The sequence below is a fragment of the Fukomys damarensis genome, unplaced genomic scaffold, assembly GCF_012274545.1.
Source record: "Fukomys damarensis isolate Sample0158 unplaced genomic scaffold, DMR_v1.0_HiC HiC_scaffold_16, whole genome shotgun sequence".
Classification (NCBI taxonomy): domain Eukaryota; kingdom Metazoa; phylum Chordata; class Mammalia; order Rodentia; family Bathyergidae; genus Fukomys; species Fukomys damarensis.
In genome coordinates, this window is record NW_022900928.1 from 24,304,722 (window position 1) to 24,317,978 (window position 13,257).

Sequence of the window (13,257 nt, forward strand, 5' to 3'; positions counted from 1 at the left end):
AGTATATTTACCTTTTAGAATGGGGGCTTAAGACAGAGTTAGGACAAGAAGAGTAGATAAATAAAAGAATTAGAGAAGGTTTCACATGAAACTAGAAGATGCAGAATTACCACACAATCATGAGGAAACTGTTAAATTCAAAAAGATCAAACAAAATAGAAGTATAATAACCCTTGAGTGAGATAGAATGACATAAGGAAAGAACATAAAGAAAACAGAAAAAAATAATAAAAGAAGAAATCTGAGTTAGAACAGGAGTAGAAACAGAAAGGGAGAAGAGAGCTAATATACTGGAGCAAGAGACTGAGTTGGAGAAATAGGACAGACCAAAAAAAAAAAAAAAAAGAATTTTCAGTGTGGAATGAAAAAAAAATGAGTTTGAAGGTCCTCTTTCAGACTATATCACTGCTGTCATAATATATAATATGCGCTGCCATGTACACAGCCAAGTCCCCTGATCTCAGCTAGCTGGTGGCAGAACCCCACAAAACAGATTGACCTCTGGCTGTAAGGTCCAGACTGAGTTCCCCGACCTCCTGAAGGGTTGAACTCCACTCAGTCTACTACAAGTTTCCCCCACCCCTTCTTTAAATATGTTCAAAGTTGAAAGTGCCAGAAAATACCCTTTATGACCACCTATGCCTCTACAGAGTAGGTCTAAAGACTGGCACAATCATGAGGTCTGAAAGGGGAGGGTTTGGGGGGGTTCAGGGGCACCTGCGTGGCTACCTTTCTGGCGCTGGAGAGGGTACCACACCTGCAGGGGAGGGCCCGACCGATCAGGCCCTCTGGCACTGGAGATGATGGGAAAGCCACTGGCAGGGGAGGGTGAGGCACAGCAGGCCCTTGGATGCTGAAGATGGCAGATGCCCTAAACACAGAAATTTAAAAGGAATGTAGATTAGATGTTAATTGCATAAGAGAAATGATATCAGTTTTTATCTGAGGAGTATCTATGTAAAGATGGACATCATTTTGGAAATGTTTAAGTATGATAATATTAAACTCCATCAATAACATGTGCAAGGTCCAAACTGTCACAGTCCCTAGAATATACCATCTTCTTCATGATCTTGAGTTATGGAAAGATCACTGCTGGGATCCAGGGTTCAGAAGAAAAATCTGTGCCACATGCTTTACCCCATACACAAAATGGTTCAAAACAGATGGCAGCAGGAGGTAGACAGTAGACAGTAGAATGTGAGTTGAGGGTGCAACGTGTCCAAAACAGTGTCTGAAGAAGGCAAAGAAGGCAAGAATACAAATTCAAGAAAAACAAAAATATGAGCTGTGCATGTGTTAACTGACTTGAGTCATGCTTCCTTTTACTGTAGATGAAAAACAGCTTGAAAAATCATGTCATAGGATAGGAGGATAAAAATCATGTCAAAGCCCAGAATGCTAAATCCCACAGAGACCACATATGTTATTGACTCTGATATCCTCTGCAGCCAGCTTGACCACAGCCATGTGCTTACAGTAAGAGTGGCCAATAAGTACAGAGTGGTAAACATGCAGCCTTTTGATAATAATGGGTAGCAGACCAGCCAGCACTATAGCTTACATTGCCACCATGACCATCATATGTCCCAGGATGGAAGGTGTGTCTCGGAGGATCACAGATGGCAATGTAGCAGTTGAAGGCCATCACCAACAGAATCCCAGACTCCATGCCCTGCAAGGCATGGATAAAGAACAGCTGAGCTAGTAAAGCATCAAAGTCCATGGAACAAGATTGGAACCAAAAGGTGGCAAATGTGTTGGGAGCAACGGCTGCACAGAGTCCTATGTCAGTGGCTGCCAGCACAGCCAGGAAGATGTATATGGGCTGGTGCAAGGTACATTTTGCAGGGATGATGGTCAGTAAAATGTATTCCCTGAAAGTGCTATGTGCACAGCGAAGAAAGGAAACCCAATCCAAAATTGCACATGCTCTAGTCCAGGAATACCAGTTGAGTTACAGTTCTGGGGTTTAAATATGACATGTTAAATGAGTGATAAATAAATTGACATTCTGTCTTCCTGTGGTTGGTTCTGATGCCTGGAGAAGATAATATGGATGGAAAGTGAAAAGGTCTCGTCATCTCATCCCTTAGTATCATTCAAGTATTTTTGTTAAATTACCATCAATTGTACCATGAATTGGGAATTGTACAGTGCTTCTGGTGGTAGTTTGGCCATAGTTTCCTAAAGTTTTATAGTATATGTCATAATAGCAGAAGCAAGCAATTCTGAGAAATCTTTAGCAGAGCCATCTACAAGGTAAAAATCTAGAATCCCCCCTCCTTCCTCCTCCCTCTCTTCCTCAGCAGTACTTGACTTTGAATCCTTGGCTCATGAAATGAGCTTCATTTCCAGGCCTTGTTAGTGGTCTCTAAATTGCTAAATTACCTAGTTGATCAGTCTCAGTCTCCTGTGCTGCCCTGTCAGGCTCCCATCTCACTCTTGTTAAAGAGAGTACTAACTTTCTACCTCATCCCTAACCTCTAGATCAATGTGTTTAGATAGTTTCCTTTAGTTGGTCCTCCACTTTCTCCTTCTAGAGAATAAAGACACTGAGTCACACTTAGCATTTGTGTAAACGTTGATGTCTCAAAAGAAATCTCACTCCATTTACCCTGTGTGCATTACTACAAAATGCCACGACAGGCTCACCGTTTAGCCACCCTGATCCTGCATGCACAAAGTCACATTTTAATTCCTCAACTGAATTTCTTAGAGGAGAATTCTATTCATCTTAGTTTTAATCATGCCTTCACCAAAATATTAAATAATCCCTTCCTTTTCAAGTCACTTTCGCTTCCAAAGGAGATTGAAAAAGGATAATTTTCTTGCAGACATCCATAAACGTTTATTCTCCACGTGGATAATTGCCCTTATAGATGTTATCCTGAGTGGGATAAAAAATGTAGACTAGAGAAGCTGTTTTCACCTGAGTTCATAGATTAAAAGTCCATGAAAGTGGAGAATTTTTAAAAGTGTACAATCAAATGCAGAAACTGGGTAGTTTATACATACCACGAAACTCTAGCTTGGGCTCAGCAACATATCCTGATTGCATGCTGGTCGCCCTACTTTCTGACTGTAATTATTTTTTACTGTGAGTAATCATCTATCGTTTGCATATTGAAACCCCTTTGAATACAATGTCCATGTTCTTTTCAGAACAATGCAAATTCGTCCAACAAAATTTTTTCCCCTTTAGTCTCGGTTTTATTAATCACTATAATTTTTGGAACCACTTACAATTTTGCTCCACCATTTTCCTAACCAAACACCGATCCCTGTATCTCCAATACAGAGATGTCCTCTGATCTGGTCATAGCTATTCATCCTATAAATGAGAAAACTTTATGAATAGCAGTGAAAAGTTCTCTTTCACTATCTCTCTGGATGGCAATTTCTGGAAAAATGTCAGTTAAGCACCTGTTTCATTTTTACATAAAGTGCATTTTTAAGAGTACACAAATGTTTTCAGCAATAATTTTTACAAAAAGAAAACAATAAAAGAGGACCACTGGGATCGCATTGCGTGGTTTGTTGGAAAAGTACCAATGAGCAAACTGTGGTCGAAACAGTCATCAACGTGGGTTAAGGGATGAACAGTGTTTTGAAAAAAAAATTTTTGATACTTAGATGTGGTATTTGGGTGTATAGAGTGAGGGAAATGATGAAGTAGGTAGGTGATGTTTCTAATACTTGTTCTAATAATGATGTGATCTTCTATAAATTATAGTAACTGAAAATGAAATAGATATCTTAAGCTAAAATGTCAATTCAGTGATTCCTAGCAGTATAAAGCTATAAAAAGATAGTATACTACTATCTATGCAATTAGTTGTAATGCCTTTATCAAATTACTTCCTTGGTATTCAACATGCATTTAAAATCAAGAGTTAAAAATCAGAAAGACGACAAAAATTGTTTCTCTATATCCATTTACCAGTTTTGAAATATAGCCCTTATCCACAATCTATTAATTTATAATATAAAGACACTGAGTCTACTTATGTCAATGACATAATTTATAGAACATTATCTGGAAAAATGTATACACTTAATATATGTTATGCTATGGAAGCCATGATATGGTAACTTATGAAAACCCTGATATTTTCTCCAAGCAGAAACAGCCTGTGGAATACTAGGGAAGGAAACAATAATAATCAGTGAAAAATAAAAACTTCTTGATGAGAGAAACGAAGAACACTCCATATGAGGAAGAAAATTCTAGAACAAAGAGCTTCCCTCTATCATCATTATATATAAGATTAACACTTCTAAGCAGTCACCAAATTACTAGAGTCAAAACAAGAATGTGAAATACTAGTTTGCAGATTTTTTTTCAAATAAAAAGGGTTGGATTGCTTAAGAAGAAATGTTGTAATAATTAGTAATAATTACCTTTTTTTGGCTTAGTGAGTATTGGGAATTTAATGGGAGAAGTGTTTCCTTAAAGCAACTTTCTTTAAGAAACGAGAGGGTATGAGCTTGATGACCTTAGTTTTTAAGAGTAATCTAACAGCAATTGTGGAATGAGTTGCTTCATTCTTACTGATAAGGTAGAAAAGAAAAAAATATGATTTATTAAAGAAGCAAAAGTAAAAAAGGAGCCTGAGGGGGTCCTTTCTCTTGAAATGAGAAAGACTGATATCTTGGACAAATGAATCAGACACTAAATCTTCTAACATATAATTATTTCAAGAAATCTGATATTAATTAAATGCCTATAAAAGTATCAGAACTTTAAGCTCCCTGACTTATTCCCGCCTACATTTGTTTTTCAGCTCTAGGGATGGAACCCAGGACCTTTACAGTGAACTATATCTCGAATCTTTTTCTATTCTAAGACATGGTCTGATATCTAAGTTGCTAAACTGCCCTGTCTATATTTGAACTTGTGATCTGCCCCATGTGCTGGGATTGCCAATGTGTGCCACCATGTCTGCCTACTTCATCTTTTGGAAAGAAACAATAAATAAATACATAGGAAAAGCATAAGCAAAGAAGTCATTGAGTAAAATAATATTTAAAGCTCCCTTTCTGTGAATTTTTCCTAAAATAGCTGTCATGATTCCAATTATCCATTTCAGAGGCAGAAAGTTACCCGAGGAGCTGAGGACTGATCTGCCGCATGAATGGGTTGGTTGCAACAATTTGTTTTCATCCAAAATTCTCAATACATGTGTGTATTAGTATCACTACCGTCTTTAACAGCTGGGCTGACCCCAGAATATCATTATCCTTCTTGTGCCCATAGACTTTCATTACCCTCTTGCACTCCAGACTTTTTTACCAGCTGGTTTCAGTCCCGTAACAGGGAACAGAAAGTTTTCAAATTTTCCCAACAAAGGAGTCTCCCAAGAAGAACTAAGAAATATTTGATCTCTCTTGGGTCACACTCAGTGCAAGAACTTTTTGAATTATTCTAGAGTGAGAATAAATTGATACAAGAGATGGAGATTTCCTAGAATAGAGAAATGAAAAGCAAATATCTCTTTTAACCCTTGTCATCTGGAAAAGCATAAAGTAGAAAAGAAAGAGCAATTCTTATAAATACTAGTGTAGCTAAAATTATTACAAATGCATACCAAATATTATTCTTATTTCCAGTGATTATAGGGTAAATTGTAGTTTTTGTTTGCTTGTTTTGCTTTTTATGATGCCACAGACTGAATCACAAGGGCTTTCCACACAATTAGACCATCTTTCCAACATTGACCTAAAACCCAACCACTAATTTTACTTTTGAATGAAGTTTAAATGCATTATTTTCAGGAACAAGCTTTTTGTTAGATCATTACTATTTGGTTTAGGTTTATGTTTGCAAGATTTACATATCTTGATGAGGAGAGGATAAAATTATTTTCAAGTCTTTTTTATAGCCATCTTAACTTCCTTTTCTTTTTTATCAGTGTCTTCAGAAATTCATTGTTATTCAAATGTTTTTTAGTCCATTTCACTTAATTCCTCAAGGTCAAGTCTCATTACTTATCTACACTCTGGTAACTACCCGCCTTTCTAATTTACAACACAATCATACACAAAGGTTATTACTAAAATATTATTGTCTCACATAATTAGAAAGTATTTTCCCATAATTTAGTAACAAAAGTGAGTAATGGTCTACATTTGCACGTTGGAAGTATCTAAAATGATTTACAGAACAAAAGAGTGGTTTTTTGTTTGTTTGTTTGTTGTTGTTGTTGTTGTTGTTGTTTGGTTCTGGGATTGAACTCGGGTCCTTGCACTTGCAAGGCAGGCCACCAAACCGCTGAGCTAAATCCCCAGCCCTAAAAGAGTGTTCTAGATAATCCATTATGATTGTTATAGAGAAAATAAAACAAATTATTAGTGAGAATTATATGAAATTATAGCTGTGCATGTTGGTCACATAAGGATTCCTTATGTTTGTGTTTATGTTTGTGTTTATATTACATGTTTGTGTTTGAGATGAGGAAGATGTTTCCACAGTCTGGAGCAGAGAAGCAGATCTATACTGGGATATACCGTTGTGTTATGATAAAGATATTTATGGTAAATATGGAAAGGATGGATGAAAAATTCAGTAATTTGCTGAGACAATTCAGTAAAGAAAAGGAACCCTGGGCCAGGGATTTAGCTCAGTGGTTCTGCCACCTGCCTCACAAACCAAAGGTCCTGAGTTCAATCCCCGCCCCCCCAAAAAAAAAGAAAAAGAAAGAAAGAAAAAAAGAAAAAGAAAAAAGAAAGAAAGAAAAGGAACCCTGATCATATGAAATCCATAATACTAATTTTAGAAGAGAACATGGAATGTAACTGCAGGGTAAGAGAATATTTCTTTCTTTCTCTCTTAATATTTGTTAATAGGTTTCTTACTTTAAGTCTATTAGATGTGAATTCTGTACCTGATAACCTGTACTCAATTATCATTTAAAAACTTTGCATGCATACAATTATAGAACTTCAAAAATAAAACTTGGGAAGTGAAAAAAAATATTATTGTCTCTCTTTTCCAAAAGCATTCCACAGATTTCCCATTATACTTCATGTATAACATAACTCTTGTGAAATTGTTTAAATCCATATTCTTGTTCTCATGTATTATATTAATATTGTTTCACCTTTCTGCTCACAGAAAATTTTCATGCAAAAAAACACGTATCTACTTTATGACCAGTGATTCCAGTTTTTGATATTTGCTCAAGTGAGCTAAGCATTTGAGTCAACAAAAAGATGTGTATGGTAAGTTTTACAGCAGCTTTTGAACATTAACAGTAAAATGAAAATAGCCAAGATGACTACAAAAATCACAACAAAGTCATGTGGATTACATCTGATGAGATTTGGCATGCATATACAGCTGAGAAAACATCATGCAGAATCAAATACGGGAAACATAATACTTGGGAAATTCCTGATATGTTTCATTGAAGTTTATTCTCCATCTCCCTTCTTGACATTTTCTTTTTCTTTTTTATCAAAGATAAAATTTCCCTTTTCCTAGATACCATTTAGGTTGAATCCTAAAATGTAACTTGGAATGAATTGAGGAAACAATTTGACAAGTATTTTAAGTTGAGGGACTGCATTAGTAACAGAAGCCATAAAACAACTTGTAGAACTCTGTTCCCAATTAAATGATATTACAGTTGAAATCTTTTTTGGAATACTGTGGGAGATGAATCCAGAGAAGCCAGTTGTGTTCACAGTGAAAGTTATTTGTTACACATGCATACACAAATAACTATATGATAAATACAATAAAATACTTTGGTTTATGATTGATTCTTTTTGTGAAAAAAATTGTTTACCAATAGAAGCATTCACCAAAATTTTGATTCCCTTTGCAAACTCCACATGGAGTGATGAACATGACTGTGACCGTCTTCTTCAGAATCAGAGAGCAGTTGAATAAATGAAGTTCATGAACTGAGACTATACAGATATATGCACATATATTATAGACATATATAATACATATATAACATCATTAACGTAGTTAACATCATTAGCATCTATTAACCTTATTCTATAAGAGACAACCTTTGACAGACTATTGACTGTTAAGAGAGGGTCAGCACAGTCATATTTTCACTTTGCTAAAGTCAGTCTGAAAGTTGTTTGATGTATAAGTTTAACAACAGGAAAAAGTTGTCGAAAGAAAGCAGATTTAACAGTGATAATCATCATTTAAGCAAGAGATACTGCACACATTTCCTTGGATCAAAGGGTACATAAGAACTCCCTTTCTTTTACCTTCTGTCACTTTGGGAATTTTCACTTCTATTTATAATCCATGCACAGAGTCCATTTAAGGATCTCCAAAATTTATGTCTACATATAAAGCTATATATTGCTTTGACCAAGGCATTATCTGAGTCTGGTGTGATGTCATTTAAATGAAAACCCCCTTTAAATGATTAGGGAGTCCTAGGACAGGAAGAAGACCACGTTCAACCATACATTTCAGGAGCAGGAAGTGCATCTTGATGTTATACTTGCTCCCAGGTGTCAGACCTAGAGAACAAACTCTGTTCCAAAGTATCTTTCTTGTACATATTCCCCATATTATAGTGAGCCTTCTATCACGGATCAAGCATTTGAAGTGCACGTTTTTTCCATTTTTTTCCCCTATAAATTTGCAAAGAGCCAGATCCATGGTTTCTCAGATAAATCCACACACGCGTACACACACACACACACACACACACACACACAGATTGAGACCTGTGTTCTTCCTCTTATTCACACTCTGTTAATCCTTCTCTTTAATTTATGCATTCATTGTATATAAATCATTTCCCTTATTGTTTCTCAGTTGGAATGAAATGAGTACTCACTAAAAAGTAAGCACTAGGGAAAATTACCATAAATTAATGAGTACACTAAGGATAAAAATTTTCATTACAGTGAAAATAAGTGAGTTTCAATCTTCTGTCAAACCTCCATCATTGTGAAAACAAATCTGAGATTTTTATCTTCCTCCATATAGAATGACTCTGGTCAACAACTCAGACAACAAATAATTGTGAGTCTGTGGGGTGGGAGGAAAGAGTACTTCTACATTGTTGGTGAGAATGTGAACTAGTACAATGGAAATCAAGGTGGACAAAATTAAAATGGAAAATTCATTTGACCCAGGTACAGCTCTTTTGGGTGTCTTCTCCAAAGACTTAAAGTCATCATATCACATTGACACATGCATTCTTGTGTTTATGACAACATAATTGAAAATGCCTGCACTTTGGAATCAGCCTGTATATCTATCAGCAGATGACTAGATAAAGAAAATTATGAATAGATAGATATGGAAAGAGGAAGGAATTAAGACTAAGGCATAAAGAAGTATAAACTTGAATCATTTGTACGAAAGTGGATTCCACTTGAGACCATATTGGTAAATTAAATAAATCAGAAAGTTAAATAGTAAGTGGTTTCTATGTAAGAAACTCAAAATGTAAACAATTTAAATAGCAAAATAAAAGAGAGATGACAAGAAACACAAGATAGGCCTGTGGAGAATGGAGGAGGATGTGGGGATGGAAGTAGAAGGAGGGCCTAGAGAGGGATGGAGCTGCAAATATTTAAGCTGCCACATGTGTGTCCATTAATTCTCCAATAAATCATATGCCAATAAAAATTTAAATATTAAAGTACAGGTGACAGAACTCAGAGGAGAGCAGCGTGTTCCTGTTACTAGATACCAACTAGTATCTACTAGTTACTAGATACTAGACACTAGTTCAATTTCTCATTTTATGTGAGAAGAAACAGAAAATCATAAAGGGCAACACAAAAAAATGGTATTTCTAAAGAGCAAGAAAAGAATTCAAGAACTATATTTTTGAGGATGTATTTTTACCTGAGAAGTTTTGTCAAAACAGAGAATTTGAAAAAGTTTGAAATTTTATCACTCTATACTACCCTTCACTCAATTATTTATGCTAAGTTTCCCAGTGTTGTCCAGATGTTTTGGGAGTACTGGGAACTTTACGATCTGTTTCAGCCATAACAGTCTTGAATTTGGAAATAAGAATGTAGATAAGGAGGTTTATTTGAAAGGCAATCTCAGGCAAAACTATGAGATCTTGGTAAGGAAAGATAAATAGAACAAAGACAACAAAAGATTTATTAAAGTGACTTTATATTCTGAAATTAAAGCTTGAGGAACATTACAAAACTCTGAATATAGCAGTGTGAAGAAATATGTCTCTACTCTGGTGGAGATAGTTTCTCCCTCTTTTCCTGTACATTTTATGAGAGTTAATAACTGATTTTATTATATGTGAAAACCTTATTTGATAATGTAACAAAACAGTTTATTGATTTTTAAATGCCTTATGTATTTTTTATCAAAACACTCTTGTGATATTATCTAAGTAACGTATTCGATTTTCATAAGTCTTCTCAATCATTTTTCAGATAAGTTTATGAAGAAATTTAATATCTAATTTTCTTTTTATATAATACCTCCCTTTGGTTTTGTTGCCATTGTAGATCTGACAGTGGGGAATGAGTCTCAAAGTTTGAAAGACAAAAAATGAGGTATACATAATACATGGTACTTATAAATTTTTGTGAAAATAGAAGTAATATTGGCAAATAGTTGAATGGTTGAATGTCATAATTACAAAATATCGATTCATAGGCAAAGCCTGAATAATAGTATATGATCAAAATGTTCCTATTTATCCAACATATAAGTATTTCTAATTACTTTTATAAAGACATTATTATCAGAGTAGAATGAACATAAGAGAACCACTGGATATGAATATATATTTTAATAGTATCTGAAGTCATTTTTCTAAAGTCACTTACCAAGGTCATTTTTGGCCAGCAGAGAAGTATGTAAGTTGAAGAAAAGCCTGAAATAATTTGTAAACTTTTGGATAAATTTGAATTACTCTTTCTTTACAAATATTTTTACAACTCCTTCCCATATTTGTTTTGTCCTGACCCCATAAATAACTGGATTTAAACAGGGAGGTACAACCACATACAGATTCGCCAGAAGAATGTGGATATTAGGAGGAACATTTCTACCAAACCGGTGTGTCATGAAGGAGAAAAACGCCGGAGTGTAAAATGCTAAGATGACACAGACATGGGAAACACATGTACTAAGTGCTTTGCTTCTGGCATCCCTGGAAGGAAGGCAGAAAACAGCTTGGAGGATCTGAACATAAGAGAGAGCAATAAGTATTAAGTCAAAGACCAGCGCAGCAATGGTGAATAAACCATAGATGATGTTGACCCTTATGCTGGCACAGGCCAGGCGAGCAATGCCCATATGTTCACAGTAGGTGTGAGGGATGATGTAGTGTCCACAAAAGGGCAGCCGTTTCAGAAGAGGGCAGAAGGGAACCACAAGGAGGACCAGTCTGCCCACTACAATGGAGGCCATGATGGCCACCACCTTGTTGGTAAGAATACTGGTGTACCTTAGCGGGTAACAGATGGCAACAGAGCGGTCAATGGCCATGGCCACGAGCACAACTGAGTCCATGCCAGTGTAGGTGTGGATGAAGAACATTTGGATGAGACAGGCTTCAAAGCTGATCTCCCGAAGGTCGAACCAGAAGATACCTAGCATCTTGGGAATGGTAGAAGTGGACAGGCCCAGATCGATACAAGAGAGAAGAGCAAGAAAGTAAAACATGGGTTGATGGAGACTCTGCTCAGTCGTGATCACACATAGGATTGTGAAATTCCCCACAAGTGCTATCAGATAAAGAACAAAGAAAGGTAAAGCAATCCACACATGGAAAACTTCTAGACCTGGGACACCCAGCAGAAGGAAGGCAGAAGGATACAAGGCTGAGGCCGTGTCATTGACAGAGGACATCCTGGGGAGACACAAGGAAATATATGGTGGTGGGACATCAGTACCCATGATAACTTGTCAGTTGAATCCCCAAGACTATAAAAGAAGGAAATTACTGAACATTAACTGAGATACTCAAGGTATTGACTATTTAATATTGAAAGAAGATTGTGGAAGTTAAAAAATATATAAAATGCATTTATTTTATTTTCTGGTGGTGATATGATAGAATGATTCATGATTAGCTCATTCTTTTGTTAACATAAATTATCTAATGAAAACCTTTTTTATTTTGGTACTGAGGATTGAACTCAGGACCTTGCACTTGCAAGGCAGGTGCGGTGCTACTGAGCTAAATCCTCGGCCCATGAAAACCTTTCAGATAACTAGAACTTAGGACATACTCAACCTGCCTTGGGTATTGAGTCGAGCAGACATATAAATAAAACTCTTTCAAGTGTTACACAATTGTAGAAGACTAGGAGTTGGAATGTGAAGAATCTGGGGAATTTATGGTCTGGAAGATGTACAGTCACGTGCGACAGACCTCTCACAGTCCTTCCTCTCTGCTGTTACTGCACTCTTTCCCTGCCCAACTAACACTATGTTCAATCTTTCTATCAAGGAGACTTCTCCATGCTTTGGTTGACAAATTGATTATTGGTATGTTTTTGACATTTAAAAATTTCTTTTACCATTTAATCAAATACTGCAAAACATAATTTTAATGGAGCTAGAAAAGAAATGTAATAAAGCCAGGCGTGGTGGTGCATGCCTATAATCCAGCACTCAGGAGGCTGAGGCAGGAGGATCACTGTGAATTTGAGACCAGCCTTAGCTAAACAGTGAGTTCCAGGTCAGTCTCACTACGTAGTGAGACCCTATAAAAAAAAAAAAAAAAAAAAAAAAAATTTAAAAAACTAAAAAAAAAAAAGAAGAAGGAAAAGAAATGTAATAAAATTGATCCAAATATGATACCTTAAACACAGTAATTAAAAAAAAAACAAGATCTATTTGGTTTATCAATGTAAATGCAACTAATAAAATACTGAATGATTAAACACTGATATTGTCCCCATAGCAGTGAGAATATGGCAATAACATCAATTAGTATTAATTTTATTTGATAGTTTACTGAAATTTCTAACAAGTTCAATAAACCAAGAAAGAAGAAATAAGACATCAGATTGGAATAAAAAAATAAACTTTTCCTTTTAGGAGTAACATGAACTTATGCAAAAATTTAGAACCAACCATTGAACATATCAATTGGACAGGCAAATGAATCAATAATTTCCACATATTACTATAAAAAATTAAATTTGCAAAAACAAAATATAACTTAGATCCAATTAAACTTAAAGTTCTTAATGATAAATATTTTAAATTATAGATTCTCCAGGCCAAGGATTTAGTTCACTGGTTCCACTCCCTGCCTCTCAAGCACC

General features: G+C 35.6%; 1 protein-coding gene and 1 pseudogene across 1 annotated transcript; both read right to left on the minus strand.

Annotated features, from left to right (window-relative positions):
* Positions 1-1,089: 1,089 nt before the first annotated feature.
* On the minus strand, positions 1,090-2,084 carry LOC104857920 (annotated as a pseudogene).
* Positions 2,085-10,885: 8,801 nt separating this feature from the next.
* Positions 10,886-11,830, minus strand: LOC104857880 (olfactory receptor 52E4-like). The gene has a single exon (XM_010617950.1). The coding sequence runs from the start codon at positions 11,828-11,830 to the stop codon at positions 10,886-10,888; it is 945 nt and encodes a 314-aa protein (XP_010616252.1).
* Positions 11,831-13,257: the final 1,427 nt, after the last annotated feature.